A 23520-nucleotide genomic window follows, 5' to 3' on the forward strand; every position below is an offset into this window, starting at 1 on the left:
ACGTGGAGCGCCGCACGTTGACATCAGCCGATGAAGTTGTCAGCAAGACTGCTGAGTTCGTATACATCCAGAGAATGAAGCTTTTCTTTTAAGGGGAAAAGGGAAAGGAGGATTTTAGAGCTTCTATGGCTGGGTTCATATGCCCAGGCCTCCGCTGGCCTTAGCCGCCAGCCGGACTTGACCCTGGAGCGCGAGCCGCGCTCCGGGGTCCGAGCTGGCGGGTTGTGCATCCCACTGCTTCGTACCAGGTGTTAAAGGTTCGCCGAGAAAATTGGCTAAGTCGCTTGGCTTACGATCGCACACGCACGAGTTGTGATAGAGAGCCGGCCTACCGACACACCACGGACACACGAACTTTCGCATACATTAGAGCGAAGCCTGTGATCCGTTACAGGTTTCGACGACGGCGTTGTCGTGGAAGAAAAGCTCGGCGGTTCGAGCGTATACAAATGCCGTTGTCGAAGCAGCGCCGGTCACATGCGCATTTATTTGTACGCGTCGTTTTCCATTAAGTGACGCCCTCAGGAGCGTGGGCTTGTCGGCAATCAGCCGTCTCTTATATGTCAAGATGGGCAACTTGTCGTTTCACGTCACCGCAATTCACTGTTGCCTAAATACGAAGGCATCGTCTCACGTTCTGGCGCCGATGCCGGAACGTGAGTCATCAAACACGATGCGAACTGTGTAGGCGCGCCCTCACGTATACGTGATGCTCGAGATAAATCGGAGCCATTTAACTTGCACCTGAAAAAGAAAGAAGTGAGGAAAACAAAGTGAGAAATAAATAAATAAATAAATAAATAAATAAATAAATAAATAAATAAATACGTTAGGCACGCACATTCCAAGCTTCGCTTGCCCCCATTTTCCCGAGAGGGAAAGAGCTCCTTCATTTTACACAAAAATATGAAGCTCTCTGTAGGGAAACGCGCTAAATACGAGATGTAGCATTGGACACAACAGGGAAATTTCTACTTTGCGCAAATGTAAAGAATGTGTGAAGAAAAAAATCACAGCATATACACGGAGTGAATGATGATGAGTGGGCGAAGCTCCGGAGAGAGCAAGTGTTTCCAGCGCTGCGCCTCTAGTGGGTGCGCCTAGCACTAGCGGTCACGCCAGAGGGACATAGAGTTTCCTGAAACTAACTAGGGGGGACTCTGGCACTGCGATCGTTAAGCGACTGTGGGAATGATAGGTAGTAAACGGATTTGCTTAGTCTTCGTACTTGCGGGTGGCGAATCGTGCTTGTGGCTTCGTTTGTTGTTGTGTTCCGGTTTTATTTTGAAGGGAGGAACGAACCCTTTTGAGCTTCGTGACCCGATATGAAATGGCAAGCCTCGAAGGTCAAGGTAGTGAACTGTAATTGCTGAATGAATGAATGAATGAACTTTATTTCCGTATCCGGCATGTTTGTGGTCCGGGCTGGACCACACGGGAAGGTGCCAGGAAACCTTGTCTCCGTACAGCCTCCATGGCCTGCCGGATAGCCGATTTTTGGTCTTGTATTTCCGAGCTGAGCAGCACTAGCCTGCCACCGCTCCCGGAGGGCCTATGGAGAACATGTCGATAAGTTGGGGCATTCCCATAATATATGTTTATAATACGCCCTTTCTGTTACGCACAGTTTTTTATTGTCCGGGTATAAGTGTGGGTAGCAGCTGTGGAGGTGCACAGGGTTCGGTTAGGAGTTCGTCTGTAGCTATCGGTGTTACGATGCTTCTTGTCTGTTTAGATTCGGTTGAGGTGCGGGAGAGACGCACCTTGCTTATATGTTGCATATATTCAGTATAGCTTGTAAATCGTTCTTTGTGTGGTAAGTCGGCGGCGTCATGGATGATCAAAGAGCGGTGAGGTCGGGTTGCGCGGTGGGTTAATTATTGCAACAACTCACGAGCCAGCTCATTCGGATTAGATGTATCAGTACCTGCATGCGCCGGGAACCATCCGAGGTATTTGGGTTCATCTACATTGCCCAGTTCTTGGCTATTTCTACATTGTGCCGTTCTTGGCTATTCTACATTGTGTATAGTTCTTGGCTATTTAACTGCTGAACATCTGCTGTTGTTCGTTTCGTAACAAAGCAGCTCAAAATCACACAAAGCGAACCGGAGCTGAAAGTGTTTGCGAAAACTAGACAAATACGTTGACTAACCATCAGTCCCATGCTCACCGAAGAGCTGTGCGTGGCAGTTCCAATAGCCAATAGCGCCAGAGTTCCTTCTATAGCGTATTTATAAAAAAAAACTCCATGCGGGGGGGGGGGGGCAAGCGCGTAAGTTGCTTCGCATCTAAAGCATTTATTAAACGAGAGAGCTGTAGTCACGCAGAAGCTATACATACTGGTTGGAGACCCTGGCCCACTTGCTAAATTCTGTACGTGTGCGTAATTAAGACCTTATGTGCCTCATTAAACAAACATAAATCAACCGTCGGCGTGCTGCCGAGTCGGACGCAACGCGAGCAACGCAAAAAAAAAAAAATCATCGTCTGATGATGGCGTGAAAGGTCACCGAAATTTGTGACGTCATTACGACGTCATGACGGGACGTCGTAGCTTGGTCAGAGGCCGTGTAGCGGAATGCGCGCCTCCATTACATTCCTATTCCATTCCGGAGAATCAGGAATTGCCTCAATCGCATTCCTTTAGTTACTCGAAATAAAAGAAAGTTAGCCGATTTCCACTCCAGCAATGGTCGCGCAGTTCAATTCAATGCAATGGTTCCGTGCGGCGTTCTTGCCAGCGTTGCGCCGTCTTGGGTACGGCCTGCAAGAACGCCAGGGTCTCGGTTGAGCACTTCGTCCATGAACGCACGCCCGCCACTACCCCTCCACTTAGTGCATTTTCTGTAGACAAAGACCTAACCTATAGACCATATCATGTGGGGGTGTACTCGAAACCCACCACCCGATTCTCTACACATTAAGTAAGGAGCAGTGGGAGGCTGCTATGTGCAGCTCGGCGCCCGAGGTCCAGGACCAGATCTTCTTGGATTGGGCCAAGAGAGTAGTGGAGACCTACGCTGGGTAGGCTCCTCTGACACTCCACCACCACACCTTTCCCTCTTGGGGTAAATAAAGCATTTATCCTCCTTTTCCTCCTCCTATCTAGCTGCTGCCGCGTGAACTAGATGGTGATGGGAGCGAGCGCCGCAGCGTTATCTAGTGAGCACCCCGGGTACTAGCGGGCGGCTACTACAACGCGGGACTAGCCTACGCCTTAAGGAGCTTCGCCACTGAAACGTGGTCTATTTTCGCAGAAAGACGCAATTATATTCCTATTACATTCGGTGCGCAAGGCGCTTAGTTGCATTCCGATTTTATTCCTTTGAGTGTTGTCACCATTCCACTCGGGGATCGTGAAAACGTGGAATGATGCCGGAGTCATTCCGATTCCGAAGTGGCAAATACGCAAGACTGGTACATATACACACACATACAAACAAATATACGAACATTATTAACAATAAATGAACCTCCGCCCTACCCCTTGACCTCCCCCCAAAAAATCAAATAACATTACTGCGTATACGCAACGCCGGGGGTACAATGGTACATTAGAAAAGTGGCAGCGAAATCGGCCCCTATCAAATTCCACCCTTTTCTCTCATTTTTCCGAGAATCTCGAGCGGCTTGCAGTGACTCATAAAACATTTCGGAATAGTCTCCCACGCAGATGCCGTTATAAAACCAAACAGATAAGCCTCTTGGAGCGCCAGAAAAACTGCTATAAGTGAAATGCGACTTGTTAGTGGAGTCTTTGTTCGACGTTTCAGGTTCGTTAGGGTAACGCCTACTTTGTTCCGCCTTTATTTACTAATTTTTTTGACAGCTCGTGTTTTCTAAAAGCGACATCGTCTCGCGTAAGTGCAGCAACAATTATTTACGATCAGAGTAACGGTCGAAAAAGTGGCCCTGCAGTAGCGATTCAACGAGGCTTCTACCTCGATATCCTCGGTCATTTAGGAAATGCTTCAACAGCAACACTCGCGCTTAAAGGCTCTCTACAGTGAGTGGAGCGCACTATACTTCGCGACAACTTTCTGTGGCAGCACAGCCAAGGCTACGGAGCCGAAGCACGCTTGTCTTACTGCGCCACAGCATGTAGTCCCTCAACGAAAACGTTTGTATACTGTTCTGGGTAACTAAGATTTTACCATTCGTCACTTACATTTTTCGCGGATTTATTTTTTAATTAGTGAATAAAAACGTTTCGCAGTAGAAAAAATTTCGTTTCACGCTCTCTCAGGTTTTTTGGGGGTCTTTTGGCTTCCGTCGACTCGCGTTTCCTGCAGCGAAACGCGAGCAAACGCGAGCCGAAACGCGAGCAAACGCGAGAAATCGAAACCGAAACACCCGTCGAAGCGGTCGGACTACTTGGCGCAGAAGCACATGTGCATAGGCTCCGCCCACGTAGCCTTGGCCGTGCTGCCACAGAAAGTTGTCGCCGGGTATAGTCATCTGTACTCTCCTCAAGAGAAGCAGTTCAATGAGGGGGTCAAGCGAATCTAATTAAACTCGGCGACAACTGTTCTTGGCACTGAAGGGAAAGCTATACGGAGGCGGAGCTTCTGCACATGCAGCAGTATACTCGAAGTAGTCCGTTTTGGCGCGCGTCTCGTAACGGTGTGGAAAGTGACGGGGGCGCACCATCGGCGTGTCATGTAGACGCAGACGCCGCTTAGAGTTTGAAGTGGACGTAAAAAAAGGCGAGACTTTCTCGCGCGTTCAAAAACGCCAGGCTTGCGCGGAATTAAGGCGCAGCACAATCACAGCGAAAGCTAGAAGAGCGGCCTTTCAGAACCTTTTCGAAACACTCATTAGGTAACTACAGCAAGCACACTTGCGATACCCCTTAGGGCATTATTAAACAGCTTCTGGGTAGTTTGGCGGCATTCGCTATGCTGTTTTTCGTCATTTTTTTTCCTGAGAAGTGCGGTATCCGCTAAACACGTCCGATGAATTTCGAGCTAATCATTCATGCAGTGGCTGAAGACGATGAGAAATTATGGCTAAAGTGGGCACGCGCCACAGTTTATGTAGTGGAACAAGAACAGTTAAATTAATCACGAATATCTTACCGCTGTGGGCTGCGTCCTGTCTCAAATAGCTTCACGTAGAAACTAAAAGAGGAACACTTATGTTTCACGTTGAAAAAATACGGGTTCTACTTGGGAACTACATTAACTGGCGGTGGAATGCACGCAATTTGGCTCCGTAGCTTTCCTTTCAGTGTCCAGAAAGATTGTCGCCTTATGTCGAACGCCGGCGTTATCCAGATCACGGGAACGCTCGCAGCTCGCGTTTAGCCGACCGCTGGTAACAGGCAGTCACGGCCCAACTCTCAAGCAGTAAAAACCTGTCCCTTGGCTCTCGGTTACGTCTATGAGGAGGTGTCTTGGCCTGCCAGTGCCCGAAAACCTATATAATCTGAAACGAGCACGCGACTTCCTGTTAAGACTCGATGCCTTTTAGCATGGTAAACTTGTCATGAATACATGCGCTTCTTGTACAATCTACTCTACGCGCAACATCTCGCAACGTACACTTTTCTGGCGCAGCGAAAGCTTTCCCGGCCGGCGCAAACAAACAATAGGACAAACAAGGCGTCCATGCAGAGTCAGTCATACAACACGACCTGGAAGCACTTCCTACACAGCCGTTGGGTGCAATGAGACAGGCCATGGAATGCAAGGGCGATGCTATCACTGCGTTAGAATGAACAGTGTGTCTACCGAAACCGAGGCAGAAGCGTGGGACTACACTGTGTTGCGGAGTGTCCAGTGGAGTGTCCGGTATACGCCACCATACTCAGCAGCTTATACCTTCGCTGCGAGTGACCTTTGCGGTCATATATGCTCTCAAAGAAGTGGATGACCACAGAAACGGGTTCAGCCTCGTTTCTGTCATTGCGCGTTGCTTTCAATCCTATTCACCGTGAACGGTAGCCAACCAGCCACATGATACACATCAAGAAAGTATACACTGCAACATGGCGTATTAAAATGAAAGCCGCTTAAAGGAACAACCATGGAGAGAGAAAAACTATTTTCGCGTATTGGCAAAGAATAATTTCACAATCTCGAAAGCACCGCTCGTACCACAACACGACGCTTGCTAAGCCAGAAAACGCGCGAAAAAAAGAAAATGCCAGTCGAGACGCTACCTTCAGATTTCCGCACCAAAGACCGGACAGTCATATATCTTGAAGCTGTCTACTGGGTCTACGTAACTTTTAATCGGTGAAAATGAAGTACATAGTCACCTGTGGGTGCAATAGACGTAGCATAAGAAGTTTTAGATAGTGTCATCGAGCCAATGTCGCTAAAATACAAAAGATACGTTCGAAAGTTTGGACGCGAAGCGCGGAAACTCCAGGGCAAAAAAAAAAAAAAACTTCGACTTCGATTTTCTCCCCGCATTACGATCGTATGCTCAAACTTGTGGCATTAGAGTTCTTAGAGTGCAGTTTGTCAATCTAAACCAGGTCACTGTTGCTTTTTAGTGTCCCTTTCAACAAGAATAAACGAGGTGTACCATTCAACCCTGCGATCAAACGACCTACATGACACAGGTTAGTTGCGGGCACGGACACATATCGTAAAGAAACAATGTATGAGTGTGGGTATGCCTAATCGTCTCTGTATAATGATTGATTTGTGGGGTTTTAACGTCCCAAAACCACCATATGATTACGAGAGACGCCGCAGTGGAGGGCTCCGGAAATTTCGACCACCTGGGGGTTCTTTAACCTGCGCCCAAATCTGAGCACACGGGCCTATACAACATTTCCGCCTCCATCGGAAATGCAGCCGCCGCAGCCGGGAATCGAACCCGCGACCTGCGGGTCAGCAGTCTCTGTACAATCATCAACGACGCACGTGCTGCTCTTTCATTAACGCCGCGACCCGAGCTCCATTACGAGACGAGCCCGGCGCAAGCTGCGACAAAAACGACGGTTACCCCCCCCCCCCTCTTCTGACCCCCGACAAAGCGAGGAGGTAGGGGAGAGAGAGTCTTGTTCGAACGAAACGGCGCTCTTGGGCACCTCGTCATCGTCATTAGAGACCCCCATTTACCTGGGCCGCTCGTTTACTGCAACTTCGCCAGTAAGCGCGGGCGCGCTCCGTTCGCGGTATGCCGAACGGTCCCTCATCCGACCCACGCGCCACAGCTGGACAAAAGCGATCTGACCTGCCGCTCACCTACGGAAGGTTCAGCGGCTGCTTTCGGATAATAGGTCCACCACAACGCACTCGCATTCATTCGCAGAATAAAAGAAGCGGCGGCGGCGGCGGTCCCTTTTACGGCCTATAAGAAGCCCCTTTCATTATTTTTTTGTATAATCACGCCGCCACTGCGGGAATTCAACCTCACCGGCTCGTTCTATGTCCGCGCGCAACGCGCTTTAGTATGCAAACTAACGGCACGCACTCTTCTGTTCTTGCTCAAAAGGTTCGTACCCGATATCTGGACAGCCACAGAAAGACAAAAAAGCGCGTTCGTTAACGCTTGTTACGAATTTCCCGGACTGCGTAAGGAACCTGTCGCTGCTGCTGGTCTTACTTATCTCATTAGGAATCGATCATGTTTGTTTTCGGGGTAACGTGTAAACAATGGGAGCGCGACAGGATGTCCTAAGACGAGGGGACGCCTATGGCGGAAACGCGTCGGAACGAGGTTCTTTCGGGAAGAGCTCGAAATGATTCGCGATTCGTGGTGGGGGAGCGCAGATGTAGTGGCACTTTTTCCGATTAGTCCTGGCGATCCTTATAACACGCACCTGGCCTGACAGCTTAGTAGGTGGGGTGTGTCTCTGCTACGCTCCAGGAAGTGGGTTCGGTTCCCGGCCACGGTTTCATAGCCACGGTAGGAATCATATATCAATATGCGAAGCCATTGTGTATACTACGCGCTGAGAAGGCTTTTAACGATAATAACCTTTCTTGGGAACGCTGGAATTTCTGCCTGCCTGCCTGCCTGCCCGCCTGCCCGCCCGCCCGCTCGCCTGCCTGCCTGCCTGCCTGCCTGCCTGCCTGCCTGCCTGCCTGCCTGCCTGCCTGCCTGCCTGCCTGCCTGCCTGCCTGCCTGCCTGCCTGTCTGTCTGTCTGTCTGTCTGTCTGTCTGTCTGTCTGTCTGTCTGTCTGTCTGTCTGTCTGTCTGTCTGTCTGTCACTTGATTAAGTCACCTGGACAAAGTTTAAGTATTTGCGCAATACCAAACCATCTAGAACTGGTGGCTGCATTTATACTTGTAAACATTGCCGACCAAAAAGCAAATATTACGCATATCTGGGGCTCAACATCACTACGTAAGTATTAGGTGGTGTGTTCCTTTATAAAGAATTACCTAGGTACGTAATTTTAGGGACCCTAGTGTTTCCTACGCAGCGCTGAAGATGTGACGCTATGCAGAAAAAAGTGGGTGTTTTGTACGCTGCGCCAAAAATGCGACGCTACACACGAGAAAAAGCTCTGAAGACGATATGGTGCTGCCACCTTGCAACGGCCCTGGGTTCTGCACAAGCTCGTGTTTTCTGACGGCACTGCGAGATGGCGTCCATATCACACGCAGCGCCTCCTATGTTTTATCAATGCCGGCCACATGCGGCCAATCAAACATAGAGGAGGCACTGTCTGAGACAAGGCAAAACATAATTGGCCACTTGGCCGACAGAAGGATATTGTCTTTCGGCACCATTGGCAGCGAAGTACATAGACACACGGCCAATTTTTACCGCAAAGGCCGCCAAAGAACTGATATCAAAAAGCTAATTGCGGCATTTCGCGTTTAAAGGACACGGCTTGCAAATGCGGCCCCGCCGCGGTTGTCTAGTGGCCATGGTACTCGGCTGCTGACCTGCAGGTCACGGGATCGAATCTCGGCTGCGGCGGCTGCATTTCCGGTGGAGGCGGAAATGTTGTAGGCCCGTGTGCTCAGATTTGTGTGCACGTCAAAGAACCCCAGGTGGTCGAAAGTTCCCGAGCCCTCCACTACGGCGTCTCTCATAATCGTATGGTGGTTTTGTGACGTTAAACCCCACAAGTCAATCGGCTCGCAAATGCGAACACAAGAGAGACACCGCAAACACCCTCTATCAACTGAAAATGCGCCAAAGAAAAAAAAAGTACGAAAGCATATCTGCTCATGCATATGCAATAGGGGAACCTATTAATTCACAGCGCGTGGGGGCCTACGTGAGAGAGAACAATTTAAACGTTTGATCTCGTCTTTATGAAGGTTCATCGATGGTTGGCTCAGGTATGCGAAACAGCTATTATCGACATGCCAGGCGTCAACCATTAAACGCGTTTTTCCTGTGATGGGGACGAAATCGCACATTCACCGAACTTTGGCGCACTCTTACACTTTCGACGATGTAAGGACGCATTAGATGGTGAACCTTTGGTTAGCCATATCTCATGCTTCATTAGTCTCTAATTAATACAGAGACCTCTCTCACGTATATAAGCAGAAGCGGCCGCAGCGTGAAGGAATCTTATACACAGCACCCGACAACACCTGTACGGCAATCGGTAAATTTGTTGGCGTGTTTCCCGAAACAAATGCAAACCCATTTCTTGTCCATCAACTACTCGTTCTTTCCTTGCACGGCGGCGAATATCTCACTTAGCTAATTGGCAGCCGTAAGAACAACCCCGACGCCACATATACTGCCTGCCTAGTTTACCTTATGAGACACAGAGTAAATGTACGGCATACCAACAACACGCCTTTAAAGACGATAGCCTTTCTTGGGTACATTTCGGCCGAGGATGACTTCAGCGCAAATATTTGGTCTGCCTGTTGGTGTGTGTCCAATGATTCAGACCTGCATGGCGAAAGTTTAAGCCCGTGCCAAGAGCCCACCCATCTTGGTCTGGTGGCTGCGTTCATACTTAAGAACTTTGCCAGTCAAAAAGCAATGTTACGCATATTTGAGGCGCAATATCCATACGTGAATATTAGGCGTGTGTTTTAATTCAGAAAATGGAACGATACGTATATTCTAGAGACCGGGTTTTTATTACGCTGCGCTGACAATGCAACGCTAGGAACGAAAAAGCTTTCGTTCCTTCGCATTATTGCCAGATGGCACCATATCTCATGCAGCGCCTCGAGACAGAAGACTATGGTCTTTTGACGTCTTTTGCAGCGAAGCAAGGGGATACGGGGCCAATTTTTTTTCTTATTGCTTTTTGCATCCATGCTAAGACTTGACGAAGCGGACTTATTACAATATAATACGATCTTTAGCACATATTTTCCCTTCTATGCAGAAGTTGGCCTCATCGGTGTGCCTAAATATGCAAATATTAACCGTACACGCTTTGGACGCGACGCTATTTGAAAGCCTCGGAGCGTGACAGAGGGTAAGGGGGAGCGGGTTTTGTGCTAACGTTAGTCTATTGTTCGTAGACTCTTCAATGCTGCGTTACTCTTGCAAATGAGTTCCACCGAATCCCGCAAGGAGGCAGAAGGAATATGCGAAGAATATACGACAACCACCCAACTGTAGCCGATGCTATACAACGAAACCCATAAAGATTTCTAACAAAGGAAGCCTCGTTTTTTAAAGAAATATCTGTCCCGGTCCGGGAATTGAACCCAAGCCCTACGCCTGTTTCCGGGGCGGTCGGCCGACCACCGATGTTGTTGTGTTGCTCTGTTACTACACCAAAATGATGGAAGAACCTTACGCCTTTCAGGAAGACACGTCTTTTTCGTTTCTATTTTAAGCTACTTCATCTGACAGTTAGTTTCTCGATTCATTGCCTCGTTAACGGCGCCATTCGGCATTCTGCATTTATCGTATCCGAATGAGGGAGCGTATACAGTGACAGACACATTACACTCTGCATAGGAAACCGGCAAGCGGCATATGCGCAGAGCGACACCATCGCTAAAGAGCATCTGACAGGCGATACGTAGGCTTCAGGTTCCACGCCTCGTCCTCGTATGGAGCGTGATATTCTAAGCCTAATTTTTTCTCACGCGATTGGATCAGTTATTTCCAGAGATACATTGCTCCACGCCGTCACAACTGCGTTAGAAAGTCGGGGTTTCTCAGAGACGACATATTTTTGAGCCGCTTATCCCTCAGCAGCGCCCTGTCAGATGAATAAACGCGCGTGCGCTATGACGCGCTTCGTACAACTTGCCACAAAGGTTTGCGGGACGCGGGATCGGCGACAAAGGAGCATTGGCCGCGAGATATGCAACGCGGTCAATAGCATTGTCCTGAAAAATTCACGTTTCCGATCTTTTATTACAGCGTTTTTTTTTTCTTTTCGTTTTCTTTTTCATTTTGTATGTGCTGTACTTATTGTATACTTATGTATTCATTACTTTCTTGGCTCGAACGGTGAAAATTACTGTGTTTATTGTTTTGCATTTATTATGTATTTATTTTTACTTTAATCGCACAGCATATGAAGTACGAATTTGTGTTGTTGTTTTTTTCCCCTCTTTTGTCCGGTACATGCGTTATTTTGAAATAATTTGCCATGTCGCTCCTTGTGTTCACTATGAGTGTATGAAACACTCACCCCAAACAATCTTTATGCCACTTATTGTTTCGACTATGTCCCCATGTAACTGCCCACCTGCTTGTACCTAAGGGTCTGCAGTATGTAATAAATAATGAAAAATAATAATATGGAGCCCTGCGGGCCTCGAATTGAAAGTTTCACAGTGTAGCGAAACCAGCGACACACGCAGTTGTTTCCACAGGTCAACGATGTTGTTTATTAATGTGAGCCTATACACCATCTTTTTTTTTTAACGCAGTTTACACCTCCCACAATGCTTAGTGTGGAAAAGTACCATGTAAAGTGGTGAATACCATTAACAAAGCGCTGACAACGAAATTTAAATATTTTCTACTTCTTACTCTGAATGGGAACACGGGAGTCGAGATCCTTAAGAGAGTGTTGTAACGCTTGGTAATACAGTGAATATGCCAGATGTTTCAAGAAATGTGTCCAAAAATGCTTGAAAACCCGGAAAATGCGATATTTGCTCGATGTTTTCGCAAGCAATTTTTCCGTAGCAGCAGACATTTTCCTTTCAGAATTGCTTTTCTGCAGTGGCAGGCATCTTGGTATGATTAAATACATCATTTAGGACTATAACTCAGTAATTAAGAAAGTTAGATTAGTGAACTTCCTATAACAGGTGAAGTTAGGCGGTCAAGTAAAATGAGAGACTCGATCATTCTCTATGCGAATAACCCATCGCAGCCATGCTATAGAAAAGAGCCGCCTCTAGTATGTAATGTGGCATAATGAAAAACAGCAAAGTTCAATGGCGAAACAGAAACTGACTTACCGCTGGCCGCAGCAAGCTGACGACCAGAATTACGTCACTGTTGAAGACAGCGACTAAAGAGGTTTGGTTATTTCGCGTTCATCAACCTATGTGCGACATGCGTGCTATAATCGCAACAGCAGCCCGCCCATGCACACAACCACTTTGGTTGATGCAAAGACGTTTCACTAATTATGAACTCGCCAGAAAAACATAACAGTGATGCTCTTCTGCGTTTCGGTTGCGCCGATGAAATTTGGGTCAGTTTTATTCCTTTGCAATACAGGCTGCTGCATGCTGCCTTTTCGAATTCGCAAGGCCGCGATGGAGGACTTCAATTTTCCTATTTGATAGAACGACCTATCTTCACTAACTACAAATCTAATTTAGCACTTTTAATTACTGTCCCATATGATTTCGCAGCATAAGGGGTTTAAATGCACGTGGATGTGTAAATACAGTGGATGGACGTCCTGCGATGGTGAACTATTGAATATTCCGTCTTCGTTTTTTTTTTCTTGAGTTCTCGCCGGTTTTTTTTTTCTCCCATCAGTACTACTAATAAAAAAATTGGGGGACCCTTAGGCTTCCCCTGTAAGAGTTGAACGCGATAGCTAAATCCGACCCCTAGTGCTTCAACCGCTAAATGCATACTCATTCATATGTTTTGTTACATACACACGCACGCACACAAACCCTCACACAGTAGATAGAACCAACGCGCGCTATTATCGCCGAATGGGCTCAATTTTGTCGTGACACTTGTCGAACAAAATGCGTTAAAGGGGCCCTGAAACACTTCTTCAAATAACTATGAAATAATTTCACTAGAAAAGCTTATTGCCTCACGAATTCAACGCCGCAAAAATTTTAAGAATCCGTCGAGTGAGAGTGGAGTTACAGAGGTTTGTCGCATGTTGCAATTGCATTCTCTCTTCTATCGTCCCGACAAAAGCGCTGGAAGCTAAGCAAAGAGTGGTGGCAGGGCAAAGAAACTACCGCTCCTCATGACTTTGAGCACTTTTTTTTCTCTTCGAATTCGAGGCTTTTTTCAGTGTGATCGCGCACGTGCACGCGTGGACAAGTAGCGGCCTCCCGCGGCTATCTCGGTAACTTGATTTTTCGGTCACAGACGGCAGACGATTTTTCGCTCACTACCAACGGGGCCGACGCCGGCGGCGGGTTTTCTGCGACACGAGCTCTTCAACGCTATCGCGTCAATAATCTCTGGGGTTTAACTTCCCAAAACCACGATATGATCATGAGAGACGCCGTAGTGGAGGGCTCCGAAGATTCCGACCATTTGGGGTTGTTTGAAATCTTAGCACACGGGCCTGCAGCATTTTCGTCTCCTTCTAAAAGGCAGCAGCCACGGCCTGGATTCGATCCCGCGACTTGTGGGTCAGCAGGCGAGTGTCTTAGCCACTAGACCACCACGGCGGGGCTCACACAAGTACTGATTAAAGATCATTTACGTAAATGTTTTAATGTGTATACACAGCATTCGACTCGACTCGCGCAGCTTGGATTGACAGAATAATCACTACCAAGGCCGTTGTAACAGATATGTAGCTTTCATCAGGAATATGTTAAAAAACTGCTAGATGAAATTTCTAAGCGGCGCATGCTCTTAAAATTGATATATTTAAAGTATTTTTCATTGTAGTGTTTGTAATTCCAAGTTTATTGTACAGAATGCTGTTACTGCACATTTCTTTCTAGTGCATGATTGCTTTTTTTGTTGTTGCTACAAGTGCATTCTTTTCTATGAAGTATTCTCTGTATTGTACGTCATATGTCTAAATTGACGACTGATATTGGTAAGTGATTTTTTATACTTTGTATGGGAACTCTTCTGTAGTAGATTAGTTATTAGGCCGCCTTTTCCTTTTTTGGAGTGGCTTGTAAACGTATCACTTTGTGTTTTTGCTGTTATTGTACATTTGGCTTTATGAGAACTTGCTCGGAACTTCTATGTATTCGAACTCACGTATTTATTGTGGAACGGGTGCACAGACTTCTGTGAGGTATTGTCAAGAAATGCATAAAAGCTAAAGGTATACCACTATAGTCTTCTATATTTTTCTTGATGTATTTCTATAAAAGAATGGAGAATCTGATTGTTACATTGCCGCTTTTACTGCTCGGCATCAACAAGATTTGTTAATCCTGAACTGACCTTTGAGTCGTCGCAGAGCCTCGTCCTGACCGAGTCTCCCTGACAGGTTGTGGCCGTATTACGTGGCTTCGGACGGTCGCATCTTCGGCGATCCCGGCTGAATCCCTTGGCGTTGTCCAGGCAGCCAGAGTGACAGGAATCGCGTCTCCAGGGACCCCATCCACCGGCCACAGTCTTCATCAAGCCCGCGCGGGCGGGCGTGCACTGACCGTGAAGGCACAACTGCGCATGTGTAAAGGCTGCCAACTAACGATGACCGCATCACTCGGAGCTTAAGCTTGTTAGCAACACCAGTGTCCTAACCTTTATTCACCCAGGTTTGCCACTTGCCGCAAACTGGCGGCATCCGACAGAAAAGACATCTATTTACTAGACAGATACAGCCAACTCAACTGTCTACACAAGCAAATAGCATTCATTCGACTGCAGGGCCTCAAAACAGTTTGTGAAGAGCAGCGGAAAGCCTACTAATCAGCTCAGGCCCTGCACTGCCCCTCTGGACCATCCAATACCAGCTGAAGAAGTCATCAGGGTAGTGGCATAGCCAGAAACGTTTTTGCGGGGGGCACTCAACTACACTTTGTGTAGGTTGATGTGGGTGTTCGTAAGTGCATTTGTATATACAGATACAGCATTGAAACAATTCTGGTAAAGAGGGCGGGACTGGTCGAGACCCCAACCTCCAGATACGCATGTGCTGCAGTCCGCAGTTCATGCGTGTGGTAAGGCATCACATGAACAAGAGAAGTCTTACTCACATATCGAGGAAAGTACTAGGTTCCAATACGTAGAAGCAAAGCTAGGCAGGCTCTCGGGTTTTTGGCGACAAGACCAAAGTTACGATGTCCGCCTTAGCAGGTTACTCAAGATTCGTAGTGAAGAACTAAAGTCATATAAAGCGCAAACGTAGTAACATATACGAACAGTGACATATACAGTATGTATGAACCGTATGTAACACACACACACACACACACACACACACACACACACACACACACACACACACACACACACACACACACACACACACACACACACACACACATATATATATATATATATATATATATATATATATATATATATATATATATATATATATATATATATATATATATATATATATATATATATATATATATATCGGCTTGAGCAGACAAACGTGCGAAAACATTTATTGCTCCTACGTTTGGGCCGGGGTCCGGCCTTCGTACACATATATATATATATATATATATATATATATATATATATATATATATATATATATATATATATATATATATATATATATATATATATAATGGAAACAAGTGTATACTTAAGGGCTCGTTTTTCGTGTTTTCACACAATATTACAGAGTATTTTGACCTAACCTAACCTAACCTAACCTAACCTAACCTAACCTAACCTAACCTAACCTAACCTAACCTAACCTAACCTAACCTAACCTAACCTAACCTAACCTAACCTAACCTAACCTAACCTAACCTAACCTAACCTAACCTAACCTAACCTAACCTAACCTAACCTAACCTAACCTAACCTAACCTAACCTAACCTAACCTAACCAGACAATAATGCCAAGGAAGGTATCGCGTTTCAAAGGTCGCAGGTTCGGATCCTGCCCACGGCAAGTTATCTTTTCACCCACTTTTCTTTCTTCTCATTTACATTACAATTGGCCTAATAACTTCCCCTATACCTTCCTTGGCATTATTGTCTGTTAGATCTCGTTAATATTGTGTAAAAACACGAAAAACGAGCCCTTAAATATACACTTGTTTTCCTTATTCATTAACGAGTGTCTTGTACTGGCAGACTTGGTGCCTTTAGGTTGTATACGAGGGACTATTTGGTCAGCTGCCAGTTAGTAATAAGTTCACGTGCTAGGTGACGCCAAACAGGCTCATAAAGAGTTTTCCTACACTCGCCGCCATGGCTACTAGTGGCGCTGAATGACACTCCCACGTTTAAAAAAAATTGACATAGATACCAAATAATGTGGCTGGGGGGATAGCTGTCGTGGTAGCTCAAGTGGTAGAGCATCGAACGCGTTATCCCAAGGTCGCAGGTTCGGATCCTGCCCACGGCAAGTTATCTTTTCACCCACTTTTCTTTCTTCTCATTTATATATACTTATATATATATATAAAGAAGTGATGTAGAGAAGAGAGTACAGTGTTCTTCGAAAGCGCGCGTAACCAAGGTATACATGGGTCGATGCTAGCAGTGGTTGCGGCCCAAAGGATGGACTATATAGAGCAGTGCGCGCTAAGGTAGAAGGACAAAGGCGGTGTTTCAACAACTAGGTCATGCATCATTCATTGAAGAGAGTGGACTATATTAACGTTGAAGCTCACACACATTGTGGCCGCCGCAGTAAGTACCGTCCAGAGCTGGTCCTGCCTTGTAGTATCCCTGGCGATTGTGCGTCTTGCAGATGATTTGCTCGCAGACGCCCTGCAGCAAGGAGAAGAAATGCTTGGGTTCAGGTGTCCCCGCTCAAGTGTGACAGTTTCAATGCACATTCTTTCGCTATTCTAAAATACTGACGTTTATGAGACTCGTGTTGTAGAGCTGGGCATCGTGGTCTCGGAGAAATATCTTGCACTGGTCGTGGGCGTCCCATTCCTGTCCAGGAAGGCTCTGCGGATCTTCTAGGTCCGGCAGCCCGGTTACTCCGTCGGGCCGGTTCGAAAGGCACGTGCGATCCCTGCATGATAAGTGTTACAGTAAAGATAACGAAATCGAAAATGTTTAAATCTTCGGTGAATCCTTGGTATCGCTGTAGCCAACATTTTGACAAGTGGTGAAGTCCTTTTGAAGGCAAGAACCTGACATGACTATACTTGCCCAAACGTTTGCTCCCGTGATAGCCCATGTTCAAGGTTTTTTTCTTCTCCTCAAGCCTTCATCTTCACCTGAGCTTCCGCCTAGTAATACTTACGACGACTAAACCTAGTCCTGTCCCTCCTAATCACTCATTTGTTACGCACAATTTCTACTGAAAAAAAAAAGTATTGAAATTTGGTCACAGTTTGATTCCAGTTACCACGGCATTACACTTGAACCTTGGCGGTGTGCTTCTTCTGGACAAGGCTCTAGAAAATGAATAGAGTCGGCGCATGAGTTGCTCTTCTTTGCAGACTTAGGCGCTTCACGGTCTAGACACTCGCGATGAACAACAATTTCCTTTTACCCAAATTTCGGGCTGTTATACTGGAAGCAAACTGTAGCATTCACTTCTATTTTACTTTGGAGCACCCTTCCTCTTATCATGAAAACCTCAAGACCAATACATCGTTTTAAGAAGGAACTAAAAATGCACTTACTTCATTCTGAATAACGAAAGAGTAAATGTGTCTTTCATTTAGGATACATGTGCTTTGGTGTTCAGTTTATTTTGGGTGGAGATCATCTCACTGTTGTATTACTTGTTTTTCTCTTTTCCTCTTGTAATTTTTGTTTTGTTGCGATATGTTAAAAGCGAATTATTTTATGTAATCACATGTACTATTTTTTCTATGCATGTTATGTTTCTTAAATGACCGATCTCACTGCTGTTGCTACTATGGTGTGCATTTTACATGATTTCACTTTGTACAGGAAGTCCCGATGCAGTCTTTTGACTATGGGACCTCCTCCTGTATACTACGCGCTTGTAACTTCACTCAACTTTTATTAATAAAATTCTGATCGCGGGAACTTTTCACGTGCTGCCATGCTTACGAAGCGACGATAACGAAGTTGTAGTCACAAGGAGGCGAGCGCGCGGGCTATCGAATACCGACGTCTTGACTGGCGGCGCGCCATCTTGTGAACATTGTGTAAATCACCAGAGATGACGCCTGAGGGGCGACAGACCGGAGGAGTGTGCACTGGCAACACTGGCGTGCCCGCGGGAGACTACCGAACAATGTACAAGCATAAATGTCTTGCCGAGCAAGCTCCTAAAAAAATGTAATGTTGATCAATAAGCTTGTAGCGAGAGAGGAAGATTCTTCCTCTCTTGCTACAAGCTTCACTCAGATAGTCTTAGCCTTCAGTTCGTTTTGTAGGAAATCCCATACAGCATCGCAAACGCTCCTGTGGATAAAACCCAGTGCGGCTTCGCTTGGAGCCTTCTGCGGCAAGACATAATATTTTTGCTTTGCTTTTTTTATTAAAGGCTACAGAGATTCACTCAATGCTAAGCACTGCGTTATCGTATCTAGTAAATTTGATAAAGCACGCATTTTTTTCAGCGCTCAGCTCTCGCACTGTATTGCTGACTTGAAAAGCGTGTGGTGGTACGAACCCCATCTTGTGTACGACGAGGGCACTGCACGGAGACCACGTGGTCTCTCCCTTGGTGCCCCGACTCGGAGACATGATGAATCCGTTGGAGGGACAGTCGTTTTGAGGCCACCCATCGTGCAGCATGCCAAGACTGCGAACGCAGCAATTTAAAATATATGAATAAACAAAAGACACGAGCATTCGCTTCTGCACACAAACGGGTCGAAAAACGAAGCTATAGTAAGTTACAGACTAAATTAAATGTGAGCTTCACCCACAGCGGTCACCGTGCGTTTAGAACGAATGTTCGACGATTAAGAGTAGGACTTCAAAAGCTTTGACGGTTGGGCGAGTTGGTACTCTCAAATAGAAACCATCGTGAGAGCGCAACAAAAAACGACACACACGTCCTCGTCTGTCTCTTCCTGTGTGTCGTGTTTTGTTGCGCTCCCACGATGGTATCGGCGGGAGAGCAATACGCTGTCCCATTATTCCTCTCGACCAGTAAAAAAAACTGAGTAGTTTAGAAAGCAGGCAAGTCGGCAAACAATGAGAACAACGTACGCAGTGAAATGATAACAGCGTGAAAATGGGAAATGATTTAGAGTGCTTGGTACTCGTTTGCGTGACGTCAGGACCTTCCACGCATTTCAGGTGTATGACTTGGCCATACAGACAAATGTTTGTTCAATAGTTTCCGGTCAAGAAATTTCACTTATCGGCAAATTTTTTCGATCATTCTTGCTTTCCTGCTGAGCCAAATGTAACATATTAACAAGAAATGAGATACTTTCAATTTATACTATGCGTAGTATTTGCATCATCAGCAAAACAGTGCTTACGGATAGAATGGAAATCGCCAACAATTGTTTTTGTTGCACAGGTGATTGACAAGTGCGCTGCAGTACTCCGGCCGGATCACGTATTTTCGAGGCGACTAGAACGCCGCGCCTGGCTTTGCGCGTCGGCAGCAAGGGGGATTAAAAAAATTCAAAACTTTTTTCTTTAAACCCCCTTGGTCGGCAGGTGTTATCTCTCCGCTCTCACTCCCTCTGCCATAGCACCCGCTGCACGCGCACGCGCGCTTATCCTCCCCCTTAGCAGCCGGAGCATGTGTTGCGAGAGAGTGTAGGAGGGGGTGCAGTGTTTCGCTAAAGCTCCTTGTTTCGCCGCTCCTTTCCTCGCCGTTCACTCTCTCTCCTCCCTGCGCCCCACTCTCCCGTTCACTCGCGCCTCATGTCGACCGTTCGCTGGCTGGGCGCCTCTCAAGAACATCCGAAAATGCGTGCTCGAGAAGCCGCTGTGAAACGCCAACGCCGAGCCGAGAACGATGACGCCCCACTCTCCCGTCCGCTCGCTCCTCACTCTCGACCATTCGCTGGCTGGGCGCCTCTCAAGGCGATCGTAGAAGTCAGTTCGTGCGTCCATCTGTCCGTGCGTCCGAACGGATGGACGGACAGACAGAACCAAGAGAGACGCTTCGCACCACTCATCATAATTCACATCGTGGCTATGCTCCAATTTTCTTTTGCCCTTTTCTCGTTCACTTACAGCAGGCCACCGCTGTGACCAACGACAAATGGCGCTACGTGCAGATGTCTTGAAGTCCTGATCATGATGCGGTCTAGGGAAGGCTGCAGCCTAAAGTATAACACACGATGCCTAGTAATGATGATGCCTAGCAATGATGATAATGATGATGCCCCTTGGATGATTGACACTTACCCACTACGGGGAAACCAGCCAAGAGTGGGACGGATCATACAGACTAGATTTATTATTATTGTTAAGCACTAATAGAGGACACAGGTGTTATTGTAGGAAGCGTTCATTGTGATGAATTCTAATGCTTAAGGTGATTCGAAGGCCCGCACCTTCCTTACTCCTTCCTGCACGTCTTGCCCTCTTCCACCCCGGAACGTACTCGCCGGCCTGTCGCTTATGTGGCAGCTCAATCGCCAACTGTGAGCACATATTTTACTCCTGTCCGGCACACTTGCCCCCTGCCTCTTGGCACCTCAGAAGTCCGCAGCTGTGGCAGACTGCTTTGTCCAGCACCAGACCAAACCTGCAACTTCGGCTGGTGATCTGAGCGGAGGACGTTGCGGCTAGGTACTGCCTGGATGCCACAACCGGCAGCCTGAGGGCCACCCGCAACGCTGCTTTTTAATTTTTTAAACACTACTTTACTTTGTGGCCTTCTGACGAATAAAGTTTTTCACCACCATCACCGAAGGCGAAATTCATCTTTTTATCTCTCAATCGACGTAATGAATCTCCCCCGCCCCACTTTGAAAGATGTGTGCACCAATCGTTGTTTTGCACACGCACAGTATCCAAGACTAGAAACATTGCAGGTGTTCTGTACGCAACCTGGTTTCGCTCTGTCTCCGTGATCGACCCCTGTTTGACTGAGCAACGACGTCACAAAATAATGTCATCATGTGACGCCATGATGACGTTATGATGACGACACACATCTTTTTGGCGACTTGCGGCCTCATGAGGAAGTGACATGAAGGCGTGATCCCGCGATTCCTCTCATCGCTCGTTATGACACCGACTCTAGGGGACGCCGAATGTCATTTTTGACATCTGATGAGGTGCCTGGGCATCAGCCTCAAAATACTACGCTTAGAGCTGTATTCACCCGACGGACGAATTATCGAATTAACCCTGAGGGCCGCGTACTACGTCAACGTACGTCAACCGTTTCCGCGTCCACACTCTGGTCCACGCGGAGCGATTCGTGATACTGCAGAGGCCCAATCACAGTTGGGATCTTCGGGGAGCAATACAGAAATCCCCGTTTGTAGCGCGAATTCTCTCCTGTCGTGCGAATGCTGGTTGCGGAGGGATCCGAATTACGTCACGTGACACGTCACTGATCCGTCCACGATCACGTCCGGCGTGTGAATACAGCTGAAGCTTCACGAGTAGATTCCGCTTGAACATTCAATTCATTCATTCATGGCTGTTGGCTGTCAATGCTTCATTTGGTCGAAAGTGCCCCTTGTTTGCTGAAGACTTCACGGCATCATTTCGAGCATATTACCTAACTTATAGTCGTTTGCTTAAAAGGTGAAAGAGAAAATTAACTACACTTTTGAACAACTTTTGACTGTGCATGTTTTAAGTGCAACCATTTTGATGGCGAGTCGAACACTTAACTATAACCAGATCGAACACGGATGCCTTCGAAAATGACCCAAGCTAGCTTTACACTTGTACATTCGGCTCCATCGACGGGGAACGGTAGACGTTGCGGTTGGCGTGTCCCAGGAACATGTGTTTAGTGCATCCTGTGGGTGACTTTCTGTAAAAGTTTCAATGTATATAACGGTTAAGACAATCGAATCTGTTACTGTTTCTCTTGAATAGACACTGTACGCTAGTGTTACTAGCATATACAATGATGGAATCGTTCGGAGAAGTTATGAGGTAGGCCCGTGTACTCAGATTTGGGTGCACGTTAAAGAACCCCAGGTGGTCAAAATTTCCGGAGCCCTCCACTACGGCGTCTCTCATAATCAAATGGTGGTTTTGGGACGTTAAACCCCACAAATCAATCAATCAAAGAAGTTATAAGTCAGTCTTGGAGCTTCGTTTGTGCCAAGTTCAGGCGACACATCACGTACCACAGCAGGTAGCAGGCTAGCAGCAGCAGCGAAGTTATGTAAGCAGGCTGGTGAAAGAATCCGCGCTGCAGTTTTCACGTTGAGCTCACGGCGACTGGCAAAGGCGATGCTGGCGCGGACCGCCGAAACAAAACAAAATAAGGCCGGCGGTGCTGTTGCATGTTCAAGAGGCACAATACGTAGGAATAAGGAAGGATGTGAACTTATACATTTTCCCTTCTGAGCCACACCAATGAAAAGGGAGGTGGCGTTACATCCAGGCAGTCAGACGAGAATTGTACGCTCTGCTCGTGCTCTATTGTGGTGATGTCGGGCAGGTTTCTAAATGAATTATTTCACGAGTTAGCTGGATTTATTGAATATTGAAAACGGCCACCAGTGCAAACAAAGGCCAGATATTAACAGAAATTTCGTCGGCTGTGAAACGAGCATGTTATGCAGCATGCGACATATGTAACATTTTGTGTCATCATTTTTCATCATTTTTTTTTCGAACACAAGGACGCTGCGTTGTAGCGTTTTCGTATCTTACACCATCCCCCATAGGATATCTTTGAGCACAGGGGCTAATGTACAGGAAATGTTTTCATTGTCCATATGTATGTTAATAAGGCGATCATTAAACTCCATCAAACGCAAGCATTGATCATCATTGGCATGTACATCGACACTAGTGATGCAAAAATCATCACGACATGATGAAAAGGTCCGTGAACGAGAAGTGTGTACCGGAGCCAACTTTTCGAAAAGCGAACCTTTCTTCTTAGAAGCTGAAACTGAGGCGAAAACAACGTGACGTGATGGCGCATGCGATGTTTTCCGCGGATGTATGTGGCGTGATGATGATCTCACATACAGCAAGAAACTGCCACGTCACATAACATTACTTCACATGACGTTGCATCGTCGCTTGGTCAACCGTTCGCCGATCACGGGGGCCACGTCGAACTAGGTGAGGTACAAAAACCTTGCAACGCTTCCCATCCTGGAGTCAGAGCAAAACCATGCTAGGTGCAGCAAACCTTAGGAAGGTGGCGGAAAAAGATCAATACATCGAATCAGAAGAAAAAGAAGATGCAATGCTTTCGCCTTCGAGTCGCGTTCAGGCTG

The 23520-nt window shown here is 46.8% G+C and overlaps 1 protein-coding gene across 1 annotated transcript in view; it reads right to left on the reverse strand.

The window, feature by feature from the left end:
* The window catches only part of LOC119181840 (uncharacterized), a 62818-nt gene that overhangs the window by 5563 nt on the left and 33735 nt on the right, over nt 1–23520 (reverse strand). The window contains exons 13-16 of the mRNA XM_075875113.1: nt 18792–18923; nt 17048–17207; nt 16859–16954; nt 14489–14710 (exon numbers count right to left, since the gene is read on the reverse strand). Of these exons, the coding sequence (XP_075731228.1) occupies nt 14489–14710; nt 16859–16954; nt 17048–17207; nt 18792–18923 (610 nt within the window). The remainder of the gene's footprint in view (nt 1–14488; nt 14711–16858; nt 16955–17047; nt 17208–18791; nt 18924–23520) is intronic.

The sequence above is a fragment of the Rhipicephalus microplus genome, chromosome 10 (assembly GCF_043290135.1).
Source record: "Rhipicephalus microplus isolate Deutch F79 chromosome 10, USDA_Rmic, whole genome shotgun sequence".
NCBI classification, from domain to species: domain Eukaryota; kingdom Metazoa; phylum Arthropoda; class Arachnida; order Ixodida; family Ixodidae; genus Rhipicephalus; species Rhipicephalus microplus.